Source organism: Corvus kubaryi, unplaced genomic scaffold (assembly GCF_017639235.1).
Source record: "Corvus kubaryi isolate FWS band 111438036 unplaced genomic scaffold, C.kubaryi_AGA036_p1.0 65199, whole genome shotgun sequence".
NCBI classification, from domain to species: Eukaryota; Metazoa; Chordata; class Aves; order Passeriformes; family Corvidae; genus Corvus; species Corvus kubaryi.
Genome location: NW_024581832.1, coordinates 104,388 through 130,510, shown reverse-complemented (window position 1 = coordinate 130,510; position 26,123 = coordinate 104,388). Strand labels below are relative to the sequence as shown.

At 47.4% G+C, this 26,123-nt stretch overlaps 1 protein-coding gene across 1 annotated transcript in view; it reads right to left on the bottom strand.

Moving 5' to 3' along the window:
* Positions 1 to 5,805: 5,805 nt before the first annotated feature.
* LOC121673111 (armadillo-like helical domain-containing protein 3) overlaps positions 5,806 to 26,123 on the bottom strand; it is a 117,923-nt gene continuing 97,605 nt past the window's right edge. The window contains exons 24-25 of the mRNA XM_042046172.1: positions 14,107 to 14,223; positions 5,806 to 8,187 (exon numbers count right to left, since the gene is read on the bottom strand). Of these exons, the coding sequence (XP_041902106.1) occupies positions 8,095 to 8,187; positions 14,107 to 14,223 (210 nt within the window). The 3' untranslated portion in view covers positions 5,806 to 8,094. The remainder of the gene's footprint in view (positions 8,188 to 14,106; positions 14,224 to 26,123) is intronic.

The following is a 26,123-nucleotide window of genomic DNA, read 5'->3' as shown; positions in this document are numbered from 1 at the left end:
CCCGGAATGCTGAGCATCCCTTGCAACACATCTCAGTCTCACTGGGACGTGTGGCAGATGCAAAAAGACTGGGCCAGGCTGAGGAAAATCACCTAAGCAGTGTCTGAGGCTTTAATCAAAGTGTGCCTTGTGCAGCCTGGCTGCTGCTGGCCACATCCACCACAAAAGCAATCAGCAGGTTCAGGATGGGCAGGAGTCAGCCACAGGCAGGGCTGGTGGTCTGCACTGTGGAAGATGTCACTGGATTAACTATTTCCAGAGGATAGAAAGAGCTCTGTCAGCTCCTGAGAATCCAGAGCCCAGTTACAAGGGGTAACTGGGAGGAAGGGCCATGCTCTAGATGGCCAACACATGGCACCGGCTCCACAGACACAGCTAACCATGAAGCCCATACTCACTCCAAAGCCCAGGACCAGGGAAGTGTGGAGGGCAGGCAGGTGGATGGATCAAGCCTAGTAGGGTGGGTAGGGGTCATGTGGATACACCCGGGTCCCCAAACTCAACTCTGTGACAGCAGCAGAGAGCCACGAGAGAAACAGGGCCACATAAACCAGCCCCAGGGCTTGGCACAGCCAGCAGAGGGGTGTGATGAGTAGGAAATGCAAAGAGGGAGGCAGGCTGGGGGCCCAAATGGTGCTGCCCCACGAGGTGCACCCGAGACCCTGTGCCTCTCGGAGGCAGAGTGACCCTGCGACCACTCAGACACCCTCGTCATGACAGAAATCACTCATTCACATTGGCCCGAGCACAAGGCGTGTCCCCTAAGTGGCCTATCTGTCACCCTGTCAGAGACAGCAATGCTTTGATAAGGGACATCTGCACAGGATTGTTGCTGCTCCCCAGGCAGTGAAGCTGCAGCCAGGAATGGCTCTTAGCGTGAGAAAGGCTGGAAAGTACGAGCAGGGCCATGCTGTCCAGGAGCCTTGTTTGTCCCCAGCCCAGCGTGTGGCCACTGCAGCAGCCTTGTCATAACTGGGGAAGGCAACAAGTTTGGAAATTCACCCTATGAAGAGCCTGGCTAGAGGCAGAACTGTGCTAGGCTGCCATCAACCTCGTCCAGACCCAGGGTGGACAGAGCTGAGCCCACCCACATCCCTGCTCCTCCTCCAGGACACTCACCCTGCAGTACTGGGCTGATCCTTCAGCTCATCTCTGCCTCCTGCTCCCTGCTGGGACACTCCAGCTCTGGGGGCCCGAGGCCCTACACTCTCCTGCTGAAAACCCCAGGCTCAACACAAAACCCCAGACAGTCCCAAACCACAGAAGACCCTGCAGAGGAGGCAGGAGCACTGGGGTCTGCACCCAGAGAACAGGGAGCTCTCCCCCAGGCCCTCTGCTTTCTGCAAACAGCTGGGGGTGGGTGTGATGGGGGACATGGAGAGGGAAAGACAAACTTTAACACCTCATTAGGTAACTACAAGGCATTGATCTGCCCTACCAGCCTGTACACTCTCTAATTGCATATCTCCATTCTTATTAGTTCTGTCGAAAAAGCAGAGAGCAGGACTCAGGAGTCTGATCCTATCTTTAGGAAATTTCAAACAGAGATGTAATCGTCAAGTGCTTGAAATCACGGTGCTTTATCCACTGTTAACTGTATTTTAAAGCCATGGTCATCAACAGCAGTCCTCGGGGATGTGCTCCCAGAAGATGCCATTAATCCTATTTTGGCTGCGGTCTCCTGCTGTCTCTGGGCTCAGATTTACCCTCGGCAAAAGGGACAGCTCTGCTTCCACAGCAGAGAGGGCTCTCAGGCAGCTCCCGGGCTGGGACAAGGGGTGCAGTAACCAGGGACTGATTCCAGAAGCAGAGGGCAGAAACAGGAGCTCCTTAAACCAGCTTCACCCTTTGCAAATATGCAAGCAGATGGAGATGAGCAGCTCTGCACCAGGGGCTATTCCCCTCCCAGGACCCAGACAGGCCCCCAAGTCCAGAGCAGGGATGGTCATGGCCATGGAAGTGTCTGGGGAGGGCTCCAGGCAGGGCAAATGGCCTCACTCAGGAATAAACCACAATATTTACTACAGCTGCAGAGGAAATGGATCTGGGTGACACGAGACCAAGACGAGCCCCTTGGTCTCTGCAGAGAGATGCGTCTCTGGGATCTTGGAACAGCTACAGGAGACCAGCAGGTCCTTGGAAGGTGATGCCCCAGGAGGACATCAGCCAGGACACACACAGGGGAGGGCTGCTCCCATCTCCACTAACCCACCCTGCAGAGCCACATAGGCAGGTGGGAGCCACTGTGAGATTCAGACCCAGGGGGAATTTCAGCTGCTGAGAAATCTTGCAAAGCTGGAGGAGGAACAGATGATGCTGCAAGCTGCTGGGAGAGCCTTGCAAGCAGGAATGCTGCAGGAGGAAGGGAACCTCCTCAGTCAAATGCAAACCAGCAGGTGTGAGAAATCTGGGTGTGCAGGAGGGAGAAAGGACTTTGCATCACACTCTGTATCCTCGAAAGCCAGTAACCTGCCTCTGCTTATGCCTCCAGCAAGGAGGGATTCCCCAGCATGGCCTCACTGCTGGGTGGGCTGCAGTGGGGCTGTGTCCACCCAGAATGTTTCTTTGCCACTTCTGCATAACAGATACAAAATCTGTGTGAAGAAAAGACTTGGTCTGGGGAGTGGAGACTGGAGCAGTCCTGGGCTCAGGACATACCCTGAGTCTCACAAGCCCTCCCAGCATTACAAAGCATCTCATGTTTGTGTGCTCAGTGCCTGTGGGCTCAGCTTTTATTTAAAGAGGAACTAGATACTATTTCCAACCTTCATTTATGCCATGCTGGATGCCACACCAGGGACCCTTTCAGCAGCTCAAGTCTCCTGTAAGAACAGATGTGCATCTCTGTCACGAGCAAGTCCACACTGCAGACACGTGTCCTCCTGTTCTGCCAGGGCAGGGCCCTGTGCCCGAGCTCACCTCCATGGGAGGGGATGTCTGTGCTGTGACTGTGGTCTCAGCACTCTGCTCTCAGCTGCCCATCCCATTACATCCTATCCCATCCCACTGGCCGGGCAATGGTCACAGCAGAGGGGCCAAAAGCAGGGGGTGGGGCTGGGGTGCTGTAGGTGGGTGCTGCTGGAGCACCACTTGCTCCACTTGTAGGCTGGGGGAACAATGGGATTGGAACTTCTGAGCAGCCACAGGTCATTAGAGCATCCTGGTCCCATACACTGCTGGGAGGGCCCTGGCTGAACCCTGGAGCAGGGCAGCTCCAGCTAATTAGTCATTAATTGCTTCAGAAGGGAAACGAGCCAGCCCAACCTCTGTATTCCTGTAGCAGAGTGACCCGTGGGCCCTGGGACACAGCCAGGCTGCACGTCACTGAGAAATGGCTGAGGGTTCATCTCTCACAGCAGAACTGGAGAAGCTGCCCAGAGCAGTGGGTGTCCATCTCCCAGCAGCCTCCCCAGCCCCTTCCTGCCCCCACGGAACTCCTGGGAGCTCCCAGCCTCTGGCAGCAGCTTGGCAAGGCTCTGAGCTGTGCTGCAGTGAGCGGCAAGCCCGGCTCATTTAATCTATTCAATTGGATTCAATTTCCAGCCACATGATTCAATTAGCCCTGGAGGGACAGCACAGAGAGCAGAGGCTGCAGAGCATGGCCCAGCCCGTGCTCCAGCAGCTGCCGAGCTGGGAGAGGGCAGCATAGGACCCTGTGCTCCTTCTGGCCCTCTGGAATGTGCTGAGATGTTAGGGGATCCAGAGGAGCACCATTCTGTCCAGGAGAGCAAGGGCTCCTCTGGGCACAAGCTGCTGGTCCTGAGTGATGTGTGGGCAGCGGTAGGGCAGAGGCTGGGGAAACCCCATCCTGAGCATCTCTCTTTGCAGTCAGTCACAACCCTGAGGGGTGACAGCCACGCTAGGTCAGATCTGAGGTCTGCATTCCTGAGCACCTGCCAGGGTGGCCCAAAGCAGCTTTAGGAAGACAACAGCATTCAGCAATGCTCCCTCGAGTGTGCTGCCTATCATATGTATTTGGGATCACCCCTCTGCTCGATCAGTGTCCCCCTGGGCACAACCACACTGTGCTGTAGTGGGCAGACCCAGGGCTCTGACCAGCACAAAGGACTCTCAGCAGCCTGGCAACAGCCCTTCTCTAGACTCCTGGTCCAGACTTCCACTCATCCCTTATTTTTCTGTCTACCCTCCCCCTGAAAGCATCAGCAAAGGCATTAGTAAGCTGCCACCAGGGGAAAAGCACATCTTATCCTGGCCCCTTTGGATTTCTACACTTCCCAAAGCTGGGCTTTACCTCTTTCCTTCCAGGTTACTGCAATGGTTCATCTGCCAAAAAAACCCATCATACTTCTGTCCAGCATGACCCTGCTCATCCCAGCAAGTATCAAACAGGGAAACAGAGCTTGACAGGAGATGAGAATAAATAGCCATAAGGCATCAGGGCTGACACCAAGAGCTGCCTTTGAGTGCCAAGAGCCAGCTGTAAATCTTACAATTGACTGCTGGCCACACACTGTCCCAATACACACATTGGCAGTTGTGACTTGGCAGGGGGACAGCCACTCCTCTGCCTGCCCTGGACTGGAAAGAGAGCAGCTCCACCCTGAGAGGGAAGTGCGGGGAAGCAGGTGGAGCACACTGAAGTTGATCCCTTGTGCAAGTGCCTCTAGGAGACATCCCTTTCTGGGACTTCTCCTCCTGATATCCACCGTGCAACAGTCTACAGGACCCTGGAGCAGGAAGTGTCCAATTCTTCAAGCAGGAAGAGAAAAGCACCCCACAACAGACACCAGGACATGCTCACATGGAAGGCAGGTCACATGGAAGGCAGCTCAGTCCCTGTGCCGTGGATATGGGACCAGAGCAGGCAAGAGCCATGACAAGGAAGAGGACAAAGAGGTTTGCAAACCAAGTGCAGCAGGTGGGCAAAGGTGCACTCTACCTTCTGGCTGCTGTACACGATCACGGGGTTGGTTCTACGTGCTCCTGGCAGCCCCAAAGAACAGACAAAACATCATGGGAAGCTGCCAGCCCGTGCAGGGAGGACTCAGCTCCTGAGGAGCTGCCTCTCTCTCTCAAGTCTGCATGAAAAGTTGGACCTGTAAGAGCTAAGGAAAAAGAGATCAAAAATCACAGTGGCACTTACAAAACAGTTTTTAGTAACTCCCTCCAAAGTTTAGCTCAAATTCAACTGTCTTCCAGAATTCGGTCATTATTTTGTAAAATATTTGTCTCCCTGCAGCTGCTGCATAATTTAAAGGCAGCAATATGATTTCTCCCCACATTCTCTAAGCCTCAGAAACAGCTCTTCCAGTAACAGACAGAGTTATGAATTAGATATAACAAAATACACTCACCTGCTCAGATCAGATGCGGGAAAGTTTGAGGCCATCACACACATCCTGAAGCTGAACATTAAGCTTTAAATTACTTTTTGCTCAGTTCAAGCTGACCTCAAAACACAAATAGTAGTAGGGTGTTTAACAAAGCAGGCAAACGTGCAGCAGAATCTGTGAGCAGGAGTTTGCTGACACCAGCAGCGGAGAGCATCACACCATGCACAGGCAGGTCCCTTGCTCATGGGCTCTCAGCCTTGCTCATGGTTTCCTTACTGCCAGCCACAGGGACACAAAAGAGGAAGATGGATGCTGACTACTGGATGGTACCTGCAGACTGGACCAAGGACAAAGCATCACTGCAGCACCACACCTCCCTCTGCACAGGCAGGAAGAGCCCAAGGGCAGGCGACAGCCCTGCTGCAGCCAGTGTGCCATCAAATGGTGACAGGGCCAGTCCCGTAACCACCCCACTCTCCCCCTTGTGAATGACAAACATTGCACACTCTGGGCAGGCAGGGCTCTGCTATTTATTGAGCTCTAGGTTTGTATGTACATCCATTTACAGTGCTTGGTTCAGTGACAGTGTGACAAGAGGACATGTATCACAGTCTTCCCCAGCTCAGACTTGGATGAGGGCTGGGCTCCGGAGCTGATCTCACACACAGCCTGGGCTTCCATGATCATCCCAGCAAGGGAGCATCCTCAGGGAGACAAGACTTTTGATAGCTGAGCCCAGAGCGAGAAGCTGAAAATTCCAGAGGTTGCCAAGTCAGAAGCAGACTCATTCCAAACTCTCTCATGTATGTGTCCAGGCTCAGCCTAAATGGGCTCAGACAACAGGAGGCATTGGAGACAGCTGGATGACTCAATGTTCCAACAGTCACAATGCTGGGGACTGCACCTCAAGTCCCCTTGAGAAGGAACTCCCCCCTCAGAGGTGAAATCCCTCTGTATCCCCCCCAGACAAGCACCTCATGCTGCAAACAACTGTTCCTCATTTTCCACTGGAGAAGCTGCCTCTTCTACATGCCCCAGCCTGTTCTCAAGCAGTGATTTTATGGAGCCTGCTTGCTCTCCTAAGCACTGTCCCTCTGACACATACATATTTCCATATACTTGCATGGCAGAAAGCAAGTAAGTGTCTGGTTTAGCTGTTAAAAGCCAGACAATTCCCTGCTGAGGAATAGTATCTTCTGCTGAGAGAGGCCGGTGCTCCCAAGGAAAACACAGGGACTTCATCAGGTGTTGTGCCCAGTGGGTGGCCAAGGACACAGCTTTCTGTTTCCCGTGCTCATAGCAAGTAAGATGAAACATTAACACAATTAACGCACATTAGCATGAAAAAGCCTTGCCTAAAAATGGTAGTAAATGAGCATGACATTCACATTACTCACACTAACCTACAAGGCTAAGGGCAGGACTAGGCACTTTTTAAAAAAAACCACCTGTTTTCTAGGGGGGGAAAAAACCCTGTGGATCTGGGATTAAGTAACTTCTCTATTTCAGTCCACCAAGTCAGGCCAGATCCTAACATCATAGCATCACTGCTGGGAGCTGAAAATGCATGAGCAGGGAACAGGTGTGGAACGGGTGTTTATGTTGTGTATTCCTGAGCTGTGAGCCCGACACAGCACTCTGAACAGGCTCTGCCAGATCTGGGCACCTCTGAAGCACCTGCTCTGGAGCAGAAGGGTCTGCCTGTGCCCCACAGCATCATCCCAGAGCTCTTCCTTAGGAAGCTCTCAGCAGACCGGGGCTGTAAGTCGCTTGGTGAAGAGAGGAGGGGCAAGAAAGTGAAGTCACTACTTCTCCAGATGCATTTTAACTGTGTGCTACACACAAGGGAAAAACTGGAGACGACTTCATGCATGAAGGTCACCAGGCACCTGCAAACATGTGCAAGGCAGATGTTCCTGTGCGGAAGAGGAGGATTGTCGTAAAGCAGTCTCTGATGGGCAATAAGGTGAGTGGGGAGGAGTCAGCCTCTCCTCTGCCCCATGAAAACCAAATATCTAAAAATGTCCCTCTACCTTAGAAACAGCGGATGAGGTGGGGCAAGGAACAGTGACCCCAAGCAGAGCTCGTCTCCAGTAACAAAGTGCTCTGTTTGATGACCCATATTCTTGTATACTGGCTCACCCCGGACCCTGTAAGCCAACAGCCTTGGAGGCAAAGTTTCCCCTTCTCCAGTAATCTGATGGCTTGGTTGAAGTGATACCTTCTGACATCAGGAGACAGCAGTAAGCAAGGCCTGCTCCTTGGGGAAACTGTTTTATAATCCAAAGCCATTCCCAATGGGATGGGAGTGGATTTGACTTACATTACAGGAGGACACGTTGACACAGGCTGATGGAAAAGAACAGCTCTCACTTGGGATCAGAGAGCTTTCCCCATAGAGCAGGTGAGCAATCTCTACCCAGAACAGTTTCACGCAGCTGGGCTGGTTTTATTATTTCAGTTGTGAGCTCTCCCCAGCTCTGCTACAAAGGTTTCCAGTGCATCTTCCCTGAGGCTGTGGAGGGAATCTCCCATTGCTATGTCACAGGAGCGGCTGCCCACTCCTGTGGCACCATAAAAAATTGCTTCCTCCTCAACATGCCAATCACCTCTCCTCAGCCCAAGTTCTGTTGAAAACACATTCCTTCGGGATCAAACACACAGCAGCAAGGCGTTCCCCTAAAAGAAACACAGTCCCTTCTGCAGGCAGGAGGCAAGGGGCGACCGGCCGCAGAGCTGGAGTGTCCCTGCCCACATGGGCCCGTCTCTGCTCAGCCGGCGCAGCGGCAGTGGCCCCGCTTCAGGAGATCGTAGAGAATTCCTTCAGCAGCAGTTCCTGGCTCAGCGTGTTGAAAGCAAGGTTCTTCCTCACATTGATGCTGATGGACCGAACCTGACAGAAACAAAACGAGATGTTTTAGCCACGGGACTCCTCCTGGCTCCTCATGAGCCTGGTAGTTTTGACATTGCTGACCTCCATGCTCAGCATGAAGCTGTTTTGCATTTACAGCTCCACAGAAATTGCTGCAGCAAGCTCTCTCTGAGACTCTAGCAAGGAAATGCTGAGGTTTCAGCCGTTTCTTGGAAAAACAGGAATGTCTACAGTGACATCCCAGCAAGCAGAATCAATTCCCAATGAGACAGGAATGGGAAAAGATGCTCTATGTGAATGCACGAGCTATGATGTGTTTCCTGTTCTGGGGCAAAGAGATGGGGGAAATGAGCACTCCCAGGTTGCAGCTTGAAGATCATATTCTATCAGTGCCCACTGGAGTGCCAGCCGGCATTTCCCAGATTAATGCAGTGCCATGGCCTCTGTCCTGCTCCAGAACCCACAGAGCCAAAGATACAGACTGAAGGAAAGGACAGAGGCCATGCCACTGTGCTGTGAACACAAATTATCACCCAGGCTGGCAAGAAATCCCCGGGTCCAGAGCCAGCTGTGTGTACTCTGAGTGCCGTACACACGCAGCTGGCTCACTCACTGTCTCTGAAGAAGAGACACCTTTATCCCTCAGTGACACCCAGACTTCTGGTCACCCACAAAGCATGAAGAAGAGCTGGGCAACCCTGTTGACAGCAGGTTCCCTTCCCCCCTCATGCCTGCAGACTCATTGGCCAAACACAGAGGCCCCAGACTGGGCTCAGTCTCAGCTACACTTGGCAACGAGAAAACAAAGTCAAACATCATCTGTGTCAGCAACTGTGCAGCAGTGACAGAAAGCAAAACTGACACAAGCTCATCCAAACAACAGGATTACAGTTCCCAGAGACTTGGAGCCTGTGATAATAAGGTTGTTGCTGACCTGGTTAGTGTTTTGTGCTTTATAAAAGCACTGGGGGAAGAATTATATAGATGCATAATGAGGAATCCAGCACTGGGGGCTGGAAGAGGACATATATATATATATATATATATATATATATACACACACACACACACATACTGCCAAGGGTCCCACTTGCTGCCCTGGTGAGAGAAAAAGAGGGAAAGGGCAGAAAGCTACCCAAAAGGCAGAACTGTGTAAGAGAGGGAAGGAAACCAAAACTTGGAAGGTTAACAGGGAAAGTTGCGAAATGAGCCCCAGTGAGCCCCATTGCATAGACCCTAACAACCTGAGCATGCCAGAAAAGATGTCTAGCCTTAAAGACAAAGCACTTAAGTTTTACGTCATCTGCAGAAACCACAAACTCTCCTTCATCAGGATGGCTGGCAGAGACTCCAAGCATCTTTGTTCCCTTGGAGCACCCCCTCAACTCTCTTCTTTAGGTGTCTTTTTACTTACTCCATCCTCAAATAGTTTGGGACCATGTCTTGCAAGATAACCACAGGTTGTACCCTGTGTTAAACACCACTGCAAGTGGTCTCCAGAACACTGGTTGGCAGTGCTGCCAGGAGACAGGAGTCCCACTGACAGGATCTGGTCCCAGTCCTACCAAGTGCTCCCATGCCAGTGATCCAGTCAGTTCTTACAAGAAGGAAAGAACAAGGGTAACAAGCTGTGGGGAGTCCTCTGCCCTGGGGAAAGTGACTGCCTGAAGAAAAGGGAAAGATGCTACACGTAGTGTAAGCCAGTATCCTTATTCTGACTAGAAACATTTCTGTGGGTCCCAACAACAGAAAGAACAAGCAGGAATGAGCTCCTGGCCCCAGGAACTGCTGCCAGAGGCCAGGCACCAACAGTAGAACATTCCCAGCTTGTATACAAATCAAGGTCTCCAAGGAGTCTCTGCAAGCCCGGAAAGGGAGGCTGGAGTGGCACAATGAGAACACAGGGCTTAGCAAAAATTGTAGCTATAGGGTAAAGCACAAGAAATTAATTAGTCTGATTAGTTTGCAAAGAGAAGGAGGAACAGAACAAACACACTCCATTATGTAAAATGAGGTCAGAAAGAGAACAGTGAGTAATATTTATCTGGCTCCCCAGGGATGGGGCAAGAAATATTCAGCCTAATTTAAGACAAAGAAGATTTACACAGGAAAAGAGGAAGTACTTTTAAAAACCTATGGGCTGTGAAGCAGTGAAGTAGCTCACCTGGAGCTCCTGCGGAGCTAGTTTCATTTAAAGACAACTTCAGGTTTCAAGAGAAGCTTTAGACACAGACTTTGGTCAAGAGTAGTCTAGATGGATGCAGATCTGCCTCAACGCAACTTGGGGAGAAGAGTGGGCATGGTAACACACAAGAGTGACGTTTACACAAATCTCTGCCCAGCATTTCTTCTGCTGTGAGAAATCAGGCAGCCTGAGCCAACCCGCTTAAAAGGTAAGAGTAGCTCAAATTAGAGTTAAATCAAGTTATCTCCAGCACCAGAGCTCAGCACAGGGAGCCAGAGCTCATCTCCCTTCTGGAGTTGGAAGACCAGACAGTTACACAGGGAGGTGTCAGTCTGTAACAAGGATAAACTTCAGAAGCTTCCTGTAGTCTACCTAAGCTGCTCCATAACAATACACCCCAGGACTCCTCCTAGCTCATGGTGCAGTGGGCAGCCAAGGCCTGGCTGCCAGCCTGGAATTTACCAGATCCCTCCAGACTGGCTTACACAAGGGCCCCAAAACTGCAGAAATTAGGGTCAGAGCTTTAACATTCATTCTGCAAGGAAGTACAAGCAGAGCACATCCTCTCTTGCTTCTGCATGGATTAACCAGGAGCATTAGGGCCAGAAGAGCTTTTAAATTGTTTTCTTACTATTAGTCCACAAACTTTGAAGAAATAGGAAATGCATGAAACACTGACATCATCTGGAGAAGGATGAACGAATGAAAGAATGGATGAAACAATGGCATTAACCACGGGGGGGAAAACACGATTCAGTTCTGCTTTTGTGTCATTAGAGCTGGAAGTGTGCAAGGTTGTACTGACACTCCTATTTCACAGCAAGTCTCATCAATTAAACCTATTTCTAATCAACAAGCAGCCCTTAATTTATTTGTACAGTGGGAAGAAGGTTTACACTGACTACTGCATTTAATTAAAAGTCAAATTAATATAATTTCCCCCATAGAAATCAATCCCTAATCAGACTATGTTGAGACTGATGAAACCTGTCTAACTGCAAAGACAGTGAATGTTTTGGAAAAATACTGAAATCTCTTTCCACACACTCCTCCAGCTGCAATGTGACGGTCCAAAAGCTCACATCCAAACCATTCATTCTGTCAAAGCAGCCCAGACCTTAAATGACATCCTTGAGGCTTCAAAGGAAAAGAAATAAAAAGTGTTAGAAAACTTCCTAACTTCCTTCCTTTAGCCCCTCAAAGGCAGCACAACATGCCAAAAAACCCCGTTGATAAAACAATCTGCGCATCACCTTCCACCACAATGTGGCTGCAGTATCGCAGCCTTTAAAAACCTCTGTGTAAAGGGAATGGGAGAAGAAAGCAGATTTTTCTTCGGGATTAGCAAGAAAGAGCAGTACTGAGGCAAAGCAAGAGAAGTGAAGCAGTGCATTAGCAAAGCAGGTCAAAGGAGTGAGAACAAGATTTCTAAGCATAAAGGAGCCCACAGAATGGCTTGGGGAAGCTTCTGCTCACCTACTTAATGGGAGCAAAGAGATATAAAAAGGCAGCTGAAAAGGAAAATGTCTCCTCTGTGTCGTTCCCCACCCAAGAAGGGTTTGCTTTGATGCATTCACAGATAGTGATAAAAAACCTGGTGGAATCTGGAAAGAATTACTTGCAAAGAGATCCTTGTCCAGGAAGACCTGATGGGACCGTTGTGAATTTGGAAACCTGTAGTTCACCACCAGCCCTCCTCCTCTGGTACAGCCCACAAAGAGAACTGCAGCAACTTCCCTCTGCCCCCTCCATGACATCCTGTAAACCTCAGAGGTTAAACACAAAGCATTGGGCAGGGGGCTATTATCCAACATCAGACAAGCATCAGAACCTGAAGTAAAGACTCAGAAGCTTCACAAAAAGCAAGCAAGTACCTGGTTTGAAGAGGCTATGGGGAGGACAGGGCAGATTAGGGCCTTTTTGATGAGTTGTTTGAACAATTAATAAAGCCATCAGTTACTGTGCACCTAGAGAAAAACAGAGCAAGGAGGCTGGGAGGCCAACTGGATTTGCTGAAGACAAATCATAACGTATCAGGTTAATTTCCTGCTGTGTTGAGGGAACAGCTTAATGGAATGCAGGGGATTTTCTGTAGCTGTGAATAAAGAACATTTAATAGGGTCCCAATTCTCAGGGCATCTAGAGATGTGGATTAAACAGATTCACAACTGGGTCAAATCAGCACATTTATACAGTAATTATTCAGGCTTTTATATGCCTTTTATATCCTCTTGAGGGGAGGGTCCCAGGGGTACCTGGATGGGCAATTTTCAGATGGGAGTTGACAGGCTGGTTACGATAAACAGATTGTTAAATTATACAAAATTGGGATTTTGAAAAAATAGGAAATTGGTCTAGGAAGAAAATAATTTAGGTGAAGTCTGTTGTGGCTGTGATGATCATAGGACTGCGAATGTCATTTTAATCAATTGGCATGATCAGCCTGAGCTTCTGCCAGGCCAAGTGGAAAGTGGAACATGAAGGAAGCAGAGCAGTCATGTGGCCAAGAGGCTGGGGAAAGAGATGCTGGCTGAGGGTGCGAGCCCTTGGGACAGAAGAGATGACAACAGAAACAGAAATGTGGTTTTCTTCCAGGGTACAGTAATAGAAGAAGCCTGTGTCACAGGAAGGCTATGGCCAAATTTCTTTGCATGTATTCCAGGAAAGCTGGATCAAACAGCAGGCCAGAGAGACAAAAACAAGCACAAAAAAACACTGAAAAATTGCACAGAAGCAATTGCAAGTGGTTTTGCCCATATACTACCCAATGTCAGGGCTGGAATGACCCCAAGACAGTTAAAAGCATTCTATAAAAGGAAACAAAACCAATTCAGATGCCTGTTCTGGAGCAGAGCTGACAGAGGGATGCACAACATGCCCAAACTCATGGAGACTCGTGACAGAGTGGGCAGGCATCAATTACTCATCAATCAGCAGGGACAGAGCTGGGAGAAAGAATCAGTTCTCAGACTGGTGGAGAAGGCTGCCAAAGTTAGAGACCCCTCCCTTTGCTGAAGCTGTAATGATTCAAGAGTGAAGCTTCCCTCGGACATCAGCCACTACCAAAACACTGCCTCCATGCTCATGTGGCTGTTGGACAAGAAAAGTTCCATCAGGGCTCTCTGGAGCAGGGTAAGCAAGCTGGCTTGCTCAAGAATTATAACTACTAACCTGAACTATTTAGACTCATTTTTGTCTCTGCTCTATAATTTTTATGGGGCTTCCTACCATCAGTCTTCTCCTCTTGCAGATGGAAACATTTCTAGGGAATGCCTTCACTTTCTTTGCTTGGGAACCCTATTTTGTGAGTGATGGAGGAAAGCAATGAGCAGGAACGTGTTTCACCGGCATCACATGCTCTGCTCAGTCCCAAACTTCATGGTCCCCTTAACAACAGCAAAGAAGCAAAGTTGCTCTGTGATTAAACCCCAGGTGGGAGCAGGCAGCTCAGTCAGCTTTTCCCCATACAAATTTACCACTGCAAAGCACAGCAAATCCCTGTGGCAAAAGGGACAGAGACTGTCTGACCAGTGCTGGCCTAAGCAGCCTGGAGGTTCCTCTTCAGCCACGCAGGGAGCTCCAGGAAGCTCTCAGTTAAGACATACAGTGTCTGTCCAGATCCTGCTTGTGCCCTGTCTTTGGAGGCAGTCCAGTGGAGTAACAGGACTGCTCAGCTATACCCCAAACACAACTGCCCAGGCCATAAGCAAAGGCTCTGGAAGAGGGCTGTTGGTTGTGCAGTCAAGGCAGCTTACCAGCTCTTTGAAGAAGGCAGCCTCCTTATGCTGCTCTGAGTAGCGCTCGTACTGGTCCAGTCCATCCTGCAGCTTCAGGGTCAGCGTGTCGTAGTTGGACCGTACCACTTCCAAAACCTGCCAGAAACAGCCAAGCACAGCACAGGAATCAGTATCCATGGACGCCTCAGCACAGGAGGAGCAAGACTGAGATAGATCACAGCTCTGGCACCTGTTTTCACAACAGAGATGGCTTTAACAGCCAATATTTGGCTCATGACTAACAACACGGAGGTGGGCACTAAAGCCTTCCTAATGCCAAGAACAGTCCTGAAATTTACAGAATTTCTCCATTCCTGAGAATGGGAGATGGAACCTATACCCATGACAGCAGCAGCTTTCTGTCATCAGAATTAGACACATTAATAAATCAAGCAGCTAATTACCACACGTACACCCAGATACAACACAGAAACACTATACAAACACAGGTTTGCCCAAACCCAGTCCTTCCAAGGTTAGTTTTGCCACCACACTTCCCTCCTGGCTTGTGAATCACTGTTCACAGCCTGCTAAACCACCAGCTTCTACAGCTGCTCAGGTCAGCCTCCATACAGAGCACCGTATGTCTCTTCTGATGGGAACAAGCTTCTGACAGGCACTAAGAGAAGATCAGCCTTGGTACGGACGCTGCTTTTAGAAAGAGATGAAGATATGAATTCAGGTCTTTCTGCCCAGGAGATACTTTACTGTTGGCCTTCACTGCAACCACAGCAGTTCCAGCTTTTATTACTACTCTGCTCCCAGTGTTGGGCTATACTTGCAAATTCATAGTTACACCTCTCTGTGCTACTGAACTATTCATTTTCCTAACTAGGGAACACCAAGAGGGACTCCCACAATGATTTTTAGCTTTAAAGCATTGCATGGACTAACATATTCCTCAAAGCATTTGTGGGATGGTTAGTGACAATAATGTTTCTACAAGGAACCATAGAGCTCAACACTCCTGGGCAAATGTATGCCTGAAACAATTCCCTTATACACATGAACTTCTTTCTCAGGCTGTTTCCATTTGCTCTGAGAGCTAAACAGAATATCATCATCTGAGGTTTGCACTACAATAGCCCCTGCTTATGATAAGCTTCAGTCAGGAAGATACATGGTATAAGGTGCAAAGGAAAAGGACCCTGCTCCAAGGCATCACAACTCAAAAAAGATCCTAAGAAGAGCATTGTAGAGGGTTTAAGACAACAGTGACCAGAACAACAAGCAGCCCTTGCACTTCTCCTCTTGTACTCCCAACAATGTAAGCACTACTCTCAACTGCCCCTTTAGACAGCTGGCAGCTCCTGCTGTTTACAGGACTGAATCTTGTCCTTACATCCTTTATTCTAAGTAATCTAAACTTGCTTAGGGTTCCTTCAAAAGCTTGTTTCCCCCAAACTCTGCATGTGGCAGTGGCACACAGAGACACTTATGCTAGGGCCTAAGGTGGCAGAAGCCACAGGGAAATCACCCAAACGAGGACTGGCGGCAAAAAAGGGGTTCCAAAAGTGGTTCCCAGGTGAGATGGTCACACAGAAATCTCTGCAGCTCAACTGTCCTCCAGCATTCCAGAGGCAAGCTAGGGACAGGAATAAGCATTTGGACTTGAAGATCTCAGAGGCCTTTTCCAACTGCATTGATTCTGATTCTGCAATGTTATTTAAGAACAGCCTGCCAGTATTGCAAAGGCTCGCAGCCTCCTCTCCAGGACTCATTTCCTAATGCTGTTTTGCTTGTCAGCTCCACTGGCAGAAAGAAACCCCTGCAATGACAGCCATCTCCAAATTCAGCCTGCCCTTCTTGTTCCTGTGTGCAGAAGCTGCAAGAAGTATTGCAGAGCCAAGAGCAACGACGAAAGAAAGCCACCTGGGCACAGGAATAACTATCCACTAAGGATGGAGTGTAATAGCATAATGCACCTTCCTCTGAGCAATAAAAAAATCTGGCAGCTTGCTCCTGTCAATCAGAAGCAGCCAAATTGACCAAGATTAATAAGCTGCAGGGCAAGAACCTGGTTTGAAAGGTGACGAGTTGAACAGGCTTCTCCAGCAGTAACTCAAGAGCAAAGGCATTTTATTCAGGGCTACCTCGCTCCCCAGGAACCTTCCCTTCAGTCTCCTTGTATTCCCACACACACAGGCATGCACAGTGCCACACACGTGTGATCAGTTAATGGATGCACGTTTCTTTAGGAAGAATCAGGATTCCTCCTTGCTAGCTCTGAGCAGAGATCTCTTCAGATACTCAAGAGAGGTATCTCAAACCATGGTGAAGAGAAGTAAACTCTGAGGGCAGTAGTGAGCTCTGTAACCATACCTTTAAGTCTGCCCTCTTGCATCACCTTTGAAAGGCAGCTAAGAACTCGGTTTGATACTTTAGGATGAGGACAGGGAAGGAAAAAGAGGCCCCAAAGTCTCTACTCTGTTACTTATCGTAATCTCTGCAGCGAACTTGAGATCAGCTTATCCCTTTAGCTATGTATTCCATTGGCTTCCACTCCTTATCCCCTTTAACTACGAAATAGAACTTAAAAGAAACGGGTAAGTTAAAAATAAACAGCTTCTCCCCACTGCCTGATAATTTCCCTTTCTTGCTGCTGCTGAGAAAAAAAATGCTACGTGGGATCTGAGATAAACCCACTCACAAATCATTTCAACTTCATACCTTGTAATGGATAGAAACTGTTACTGAGATTAGGACCTGCCATCCTTGAGACAATTTCATCTGCTCTTTAAGATGCAGCTGCTAGACAGAGGACAGGTCAAAGAGCAGCAGAAGGCATTAAGAATGTCTAACAGGAAGGTTTAAAAGACATCAGCTTCCTACACAGATGACAAAAAACTCACATCCTCTGTGTAATAGAAGACTGTGTGATAGCATCCTTTGCCCCTCTTACATGTTGCTTTGACTTTTGCTCAGGAAAACTACTGCAGAAAGAACAGCCTTTTTCCTTAAACACGCAAGATCTTTATCTGCACCTTTCTGTCACATCCAAAGGAACTAGAGCAATTTAATTTTGAGATTAAAGCATTTTTCCTTCAAAGTCTTGTTCAACCCATTCTTCTTGGAAGTCTCTAGTCTAGAAAACATGAATTCCAAGATAGTCAAGTATGGGACGGGACTTTAAGGAAGGGACTTTTAGCTGGTCTTCTAAAAAGATTTTAAATAGTTATTCAGCTTTTTTTTTAATGGTTTACTGGATCTTTGCAGTGGAAAAAAAAAACCCTAATGGAGTCACAATCTAAAACTCTTTTTGTAGGTCAGTATGATGGAAGCAAGCAACTCAGACACGGTCAATACAAGAAGAGCGAAGGCTGCTGAATTCCCTTCCTGCAGTTACCTGTATCAGCCCCAGAGGCTACATTCGCTCATTTTTTCCACTGCAACAAACCAGAACTCAGTGGACCTGCACAACTGTAATTTAAAGATAATTTGCCATCAAATTAACCCCTGCCCCACCACTCACTCACTGACTGCTTTCCAGAAATTCCAGAGAAATGCTAGGGATTCAGGTCCTTGCATGTGTGTCCCCAAAACAACTTTTCAGGAGCTGCTCTGAACAGCAAGTGCTTTCTGCAGCATTCAGATTTCAGCTTCCTCCTGCAGCTACGACTGCCCATGCCCCATAAAATTCTCCTTCCCTGGTAACATCAGCAACTTGTGCGTAGAGGCATCCCCTTAGGAACACGGCAGGAGGGCTGGATTCTGATGGAGAGACTGATGTGAAGGGCTCAGCTCTCTGCAGCATCCTACCCAAGCCATGCCAGGTCACTGCACCCAGAGGAACAAGATTATTTCACAGTTTGTGGCTACTTACTTTGCTCCATCCACCAGCTCACCACTACCTTGCAAACTGGATGGACAACCTGGGCTGGTTGGGTCAGTGGCCTCTTGTGAACATGATCTCTGAAACCATTTCCCCCAGAAGCAATTGCCCCTGCCCTGAAATTTTCAGCATTCAAAACAGACCATCGTTTTGCTGCACTAGTCACTCCAAACCAACTTCCTCCTTACTGCACCAGAGCTGTTCCCTCTGACTAATCCTCAACAGGAGCCAACATATTGCACTCTCCCAAGAAAGACTGGACCTCCTGGAAGAGCCTGTCCTGGGGAAACACAGCGATTACACGCAGCAGTCTCCTATCCCCATTGTGCCCAGGAGGACACAGCTACTGCTAGCAGCAAAGCCACAGGGGGAGCTGCACCAGCAATAAAACCTAATGGGCAACATGCAGTACTAGGGCCCATCTATCTGGCAGACATCATTTGCTTCATTGCTTAGTAACTTTTTAACCTGCAGAATCTTTCATCATCTGCAACTGCAGTCTCTGCCTTACTGGAACATAAAATTAGAGAGCACCAGCAATTCACAGCACCCAGCAAAGGAGCTGATGGTGGGTAGATTCCAGGAAGCATGCAAAGATAATGACAGAAAAACAAAAGGAAAAACAGAAGCAAGAACAAATCAATGTCTCTACACCATCTTTTTAATCAGCACAGGAAAGCACAAGAATGCAATCAGTCAGCATCACCAGTACCTCACTAAAGCCTCTCCATGCCCATAAGACAGTCATTACCTACCACGACAGGAGCAGTTGGAACACCACTGATTGAATGATCTCACATCAAGCAAAAGGCAAAAAACCACCCCAACAATGCCCAGGTTAACATGCACTATTTTGCCCCCACCAACTCCCTGCTGCTCACGTGGCTGGGATGTGGGAGGCTTTCCAGGTCAGGACTAGCAAGCCCTCATAGGACAGAAAAGCCAGGGGCTCTTTCCCATCTGTCCCATGCCAGGGGATGGAGCAGCCAGTCTATGGGGCATGTAATGCCAACCTCTCATCACTGCTACTGCACGACATGGCACAGGGACTGAAGGCAGCCAAACATGCCTTCTGTCCTCCCTGCAGAAGTGGTAGAGTGCTTGTCACTGCCTGTGTACCACACACAGAGGGAATTCTGGCAGTCCCACCTCCCAAACCTGGGCAAAGCCCAAAACACCACAAGCAAACACAGCAGTCTATCCCCTCAGCTCAGAGGGTGGAGGCTGTAGGAAGAGACACTAGGGTTTTCCTATTCCAGTAGAAATGTGCATTTCACACTGCAGTCCTCAAACAGGCTTGTTTATTCCAGGTTTAGTGCAAATCTTCCCATTTTTCTCCCTCCCTAATCTCCACAACAGCTCATAGCCCGAGTGTTTCTCCACATGAATTCAACCAGATAGCAACATTTCTCATTGTAATGAAAAGGCTGCTGACACCTGGACTACAAAGAGGCTATTGCCTCTCCATAATAAAGTGCTGGATAATTGATACCAATTTTACAGTAGTAACTTCTAATTAATATGGAAAATGATTTTTCTTTTCCAAGTGCCATCACACTTCTCACAGAGCAACTTTAAAGTTGCTGATGCAGGCTGGAGTCTTTGTTGAAATTAATCCCCAGAAGCACCACAGACAAAGAACATAACTAAATAATTAGAAGTTAAATAAAAACATACACACACAGCTGCCACATTTCCCAACAGACTCTGTCCAAATCCCAGCTGCATTCGATCTCTTTCTCCCTTTCCTCTTTCACTGTCTGCAGGAGCCAAGTTCAGAGAGAGGCTCCACTAAGGCTGCCAATGCTACACACACATGCTGGAAGAAGCTGCCGTTCACACTGGCTTCCAGGAAAGCACCCATCCAGGACTAGCAGCAGCACAGAGCTTTTGTCTGACCCAACACTACCTTACCTTTGCAGCTATCCTGGAGCTAAATGCCGTGCTGATGCTTTAGCAGCATTCCTCACCCCCACACTGATCAAGCCATGACTATTAATTCCATGTTCATGAATGCTAAGACAAAGAGGAGGAGGATGTTGCTATGATAGTTTCACAACTCAGATTCCCAAGACATGCTGCGTGTGCAGCACATATCTATGGATCCAGAGGATGTGGAGTGGGTCTGACGGGAAAGACAAAGATGTGGGCTGCAGATTCAAGTGTAATCATGCCACATATGTGTAAGACACACAGCATGTTGCCAATCCTGCTCTGGTGCCTCAGATCTGCATACAGCAGCTGCAGCTTGTACTACATGCAGTGAAGGACCCATGGCCCTCTCATGGGCTGAGAGCATGAGGCTGTAAGACAGCCCCCACCATCTGTCATTCCCAGAGTAGAAGGCATCAACTTTTCTGCCCTGAGTACAGGAAAAACTCCTGGAAGACGGGTATTTTTCCAATAGTAAAAAGTTCAGCCAGACCAAAAGATTACGTGGAAGCAAACAAACATGCATTTCTCCTCTGAGGTATGAAACAGGATGCCACTGGCACAGGATGCACCAACACTGCTGGGCAGTAAGACTCTAAGAGGTCACTAGGGGGAAGAACAGCCTGCAGAGGTGGATGCAGCTGCCCATGAGCTCCAGGGTATCAATGGGACATAAGTACCTGCTCCAGTCCTGCTGTGGAGAATCCAAAGCTGATGGAACTCATGGGAGTCTTGTTCAGTGTCTGGAGCTGGACACACAGACAAAGTTGAGCAGCACATAGCAAAGATGAGTGAGCCAGGAAATAGGGACAGGAGATGCCTCACCCTGCTCTCCACTGCTAAGGTTGGTGCAGGGATCCCTGCACACAGCTCCCACCAGGTCTACTCTGACACTTTTTAGTTCGTGTTTGCCAATCTCCTTCTGCTCAGCTCATTGAGCATTAGCCAGGACACCACTTCCAGGAGTTTGGAAGTGAACTGTCTCTGCCCACTAGTTTGTCCTTTGTCCCTGCCAGTCACTTCTCACAGTCCTGCTGTGTTCAGTGAACTGCTCTGTACCCAACTAAACATAAGTCTAACTCTCAATGTCCTAAATCCTTCCTGAGGTCTGCTTTTATACATCTGCACTTGAGTGGTATCGAAATCCAGGCCTCACCACTTCTCTACCTAAGGCAAAAGATTTTGATCGTACATAAAAGATTATCATTATTATTATTTTACTTAGCAACATCAAGGAGGGACACTTCACACCCCCTTTTCTCACCTCAGCATACAGCCAGCCTGCCAGGCTCAGATAATATATAGTAGCTCAGGTGTTTGTTCAATGATCTCACAGGGATCTGTGATCTTTAAAGGAACAAGCCTACAAAGGCAACAGTTTCTATCCATGGAGTGTGAGGGTTCGGTTACAGTCTTTCTCCTCTGCCCACAGGTGCCTCTTCTAAAGATAAATAATTTATAAGCTCACTCAGAAAATTACTGTTGTTCTCTGAACTCTGCTAGCAGAAATGGCATCCTATTTTGGGGACAAGACTTACCTGCTTCAGAAATGTTTTAAACCCACAATCCATTAGAAGCCTTAGGTGTTCAACTCTTATTTAATGGTGGTAAAAAAACACACTGATCCAACCAATCTGGAAACCATTCAGCTTTCAGAAATGTCTCAAAGCCAAAACTGTTATCCAGCTTCACCAAGAAGCAACTGTAAATGTACAAAACAGTGCCCATTCCAAGCTCCCATGGGACAGGCATTCCCAAGAATCAACAGCTACTTTAAGAAGCAGTAAGGCTGCAAACAAGGACAAAGGCAAGTAACAAGGGAGACATATGGTCTCTCTATGTGCACAACTTGCAGGGCACTTAATTTGTAAGAGGTACAGACAAGCAGAACAGATTAATGTGGTGATAACCCTGGACATTCCTGCAGCCATCACCAGGACTAGGTAGTGCTGTGCTACAATACCTTCTGAGCTCCAGCTGTCAGGCAGCTGAGAGCCTGCCCACCTTACCAGAAAGCCTATGCCAGGAATGCTTTTGCTGCAGAGTAATTTCAAGAAGTCACGTCTATACACACACACACACAACTCCCACACGTGTTAAATGTGCTTTACTCAACCCATTGAGGTTTGGAGCACACGGAGCAAAAATGCACGTAGCCTCACACTGCTTTTTCTCAAGACCAATCCTCCTTTCCCAGTTTCAAAGATGGTCAGTGGGTTTATACTGATCTGCATACTCCACTTGGCACAAAACCTGGCATTCTCTGTGGGACCCTGAGTGCCCTTTGCCAGACTCCAGGGACAGGCTCTCCAGGGAAAATAAAGGAGGCAAGCTCTGTGCCATTCAAGGGAGGAAAACAGGTTCAGTGGGCTTCTGCCAAGGGAAAAAGCATCCATATACTGCACAATGCTGGCACTTTCAAAACCTCGGCAGGGAAAAAGAAGTCAAAGATCCTGAAACAAAATATCTTTAAAATTATCAGTTAATAAAATAAGCAGTCTCCAGAGCAAACATTTAGATCTGGAAGGGGAAATAACACCAGAAACCGAATGAGGCCCACTGAGATTGCCTGGTTTTAGAAATTTTGTTGAGAAAGGCAGGCAGCATAAGAAAGGCCAGGATGATGGCAGGAGCATAAAACCATGAGATAGATAGATTTGCTATTTTGGAGTTACAGCCCATTTTGGAGTTGTGAACCCTTATCTCCAGCTGGTGGCATTTATGAAAACATTTCTCACTGCTAGGTACGTAAGAGCACTTGCAATTCTGCCAAGGCTTGAAATGCACTGCAGATAGCTATGGACTGGACCGTTAATTTTTTTATTTCTCCTTTGTGCTTACAATTAACTTAAGTGCTGAAATGTGATGGGCTATTCCAGGAGAAGCTTTTTATCTACCAGCTGCATTCTCACAGAGCAGTAAATCAACTGCTGTCATCAAAACATCACACAAGAGGACAAGAGCATCCTTATGCTCACTGTTATCATTCATGTTGCCCGTTCAGCCTAAGTGGCTAACCAGCATTCAGCAAATGAATGCTGTGATTTGTGTGCAACCTTTGGTGCAATTCTCTATTTACAGAAGACCTTGTCCTCCTGAACACAGAGGAAAAAAATAGTCAGCAGCAGCTCTTCAGCACCATTTCACTGACCAAAGCAAGGCCAGTAACCTTAGTTCTCAAGACAAGATAAAAGAGTTTTAAGTTGTGAACAGCTAAACTGAGAAGCCAAGACAAACAAAGTTATTACAGAAATCAAAAACAGATATAAGAACCTTAAAAATGGTTGCTGCAGATTTTAAGAAAAGGTTTGAAAGAAAATCTTTCTAGGACCAGTAGCCAGAAAGCATCCTGGCAAATGCTGGAACTCAAATACACAACTTTCAGTGGAGATTGCCTTGATGAAATGACAACAGGATACCTGATGTGCACCAGAGGAAACTCATTCCCAGTAAAGAAATGCAAATTTGCCCAGAAGACAGTTAGCTCAGGAATAAGGCTGTTTAGAGAATAGATTAAGGCAGGATATGCAACAAAGCCCTTTCTGCTCAATCAAATCCAGACAGAAGCAAGTGCACTGCTCCAGTTCGAGGAAACCAAAACCTAATTGTGCCCACGGAAGAAACAATGGGGAGGCTTATTCTGGTTATGGTCTAATCAAACACCTACAGTCACATGGGGCTTCGGGAACTATGTCAGGTTCATAGTAATCAGTAGAGGATCCAAGAGAGCTTGTGCCCCTCACACAGCCACCATGGACTTCCATGGGATATAATGATTGCAAAGTAACTTAGAATCAAAACCAAATCAAAACTCACCAGGACTCTGACTTGAAGATCAAGACAAGTGAAAGGAGAACACAGACAGTCCAAAAAGCCAGGGAGCTTGCCATGAATTTTGATTTTCTTTTTTGATCTTTTATAGCAACTAGCAAGCAAATGGCCTTTATGAATGTACAGCCCTGGGTCTGATGCTTGCTGAGAAAAAGTGGATGCTAATCTAGCTCATGACTTTTTTTTTTTTTTTAATGATCAGAAATATTTTTAAACTTGGTTTGCACAGCATGAATAAATTTAATTAAAGGAAGCAGCAAAACTAAATACCAATATGCTAAAAAACTGGCCATAAACCAAGTGGATGCTTGCATTTAAAGTCAAAATCAATATAGGACATGCTAGAGAAAACGAGCTAGGACTGGGGAAGGAAGGTATACATTTGGAGGGGCAGATGTTAGAAAGATCAGTTCCCTAGCTGCTACTTACATTTCAGCAATTAGTGGAAGTGATAAAAGGCAGTCATTCAGTGGCCTGAGGAGATGCAATGAAGCCAAGAAAGAGGAAACACTAAGCTCACCTGCCTAACTGACTACATGTGGAAAATGAACTGAAGTCTGTTCTCAGGGAAAATAAAAACTTTCGAATACAAGCAAGAAGTCTGGATAGCCAAGAGACCCATTGAGCAAATAGCTGCTTGATTCTTTGCACTATTTTGCAGTTCTGCAGTATATTTTATGAACTAAGGTCACTGGAATCAATACACAAGATTTGAAACATGGGTTATTAAAGACTTACACAGTGACAACACAGTTCTCCTCCTTTATTTTGGTGTTCTCTCTAATAATTTGTCTTTATGACTACTGTTGAGTCTTGAGCCAACATTTCCAGGCTTATCACTGACTCCAGGAGTCCTTTCCTGCATGACAATATCTGGCATACTTTTCTACAGTTTAACGATTCTGGGAGACTTTAAAATTCAGTCTGCAAAAATGCCTTCTAAAGATAGAGCCCAAAAGAAATAGAAGATCTATAGTCAACTGGTTAGCTACAAATAGCTGTAGCTACAAATAGCTAGAAAGACTGTAGTAGCAGTATGTTATGGAAGCAAGCTAATCAGGAAAGGTGGGCAGTGCTTGGAAGTTTGTGTGACTCAACCCATATAAAAGTTCTAGCTCTTAAGGCTTTTGCAAATCTGGAGTTGGAACAGACAGCTATAAGCTGTCTGGATGATCCTTACAGACAGAAAAATGCTGTAGTGAAAAGAAAACTTCAGCTGCAAAATGTCTGGTTCTAAGGCTGCAGTTCCAAAAGTGGTTTAAGTCAATCTAAGGGCAGATCACCTAGCCTGCAATCCAGAGTCTGGAGTTCTTCCTTCAAAGGCATTCACTGCAGAAATAAGACATTCTACTGTGCAAGTCAGAAGTCTCTTTGTCCTAAACACAAGCACCAAGGGTGTTGGGGACCAGGCCGTACTGACATCAGGAGGGACTGAGAAGGTAAAGGAGTAGAGACGGCTAAGATACTGGGAATGCAGCTGTGCATGTCAGGTTTACAAGAATTACAGCAGTTATGAAATTCCTACCAAGACAATGGGATCAAACCAAATCTGTCCCAACTAAGTGACTCCTCATAAACCCCAGACACACTTTGGGATCTTAGACTAATCTGCATTGCACAGCTGGAGGAAAAGGAATGGACAAAGTCTGTGATAAGGGCAGAAATAAGGAAACCAGATAATTTCTGATATGCTGAAGGATATCAGCTTGTTAACATTTTAATTTGTTGAATTATTCCCTTTTGTGCTGCTGGAATGTGTCATTCTTTTCAAACTCCATCTGGGCAATGCCCAGAACTGAAACAGAACAACACCATTAATGCTTGGAAGCATCCATGGCCAACACAGAAAACGTTCTCTGCCTGCAAAACCAGAACTGCTTAAACTTGACTGCTAAGTTAATTTAAAAGGAACATTTAAATGGCTATTGGGACAGATGGAAATGTAAAAGCTACTATCCAAGATAATCACTAGCAAGAGCAGGCCTGATGAGATGCTGAACATTGTAGGCTGAGACACTTTTTGACTGAAATGGAGATGTGCTGGAAAGTTGGGCAGCAGACAATCAACAAGGTGAAGCTGAGTGGGAGCAGACTTGGGCATGGACCACACACAGAAAACAGCTCTGATGTTTTTGAGAAATCAAATTGTCTGCTGCTTATTACTGTCCTTCTCAGAGAAAAACATTCATGTGCAATCTCTAGAATAAACACAGAGGCACCAAAGGTTGCTGACACTCATTTGTTTTGAGTCCTTTCTCCTTATACGTGACAGAAACTATCAGAGTCCAAGATAATAGCTATGCCTCTGAAGAAGAATTCCTGGCATGGTTAAATGGCATCTTGCAATCAAAACACATCCGGAGAACAAAAAGGCCTTGTATGCCCTGGAATACACTGTTTA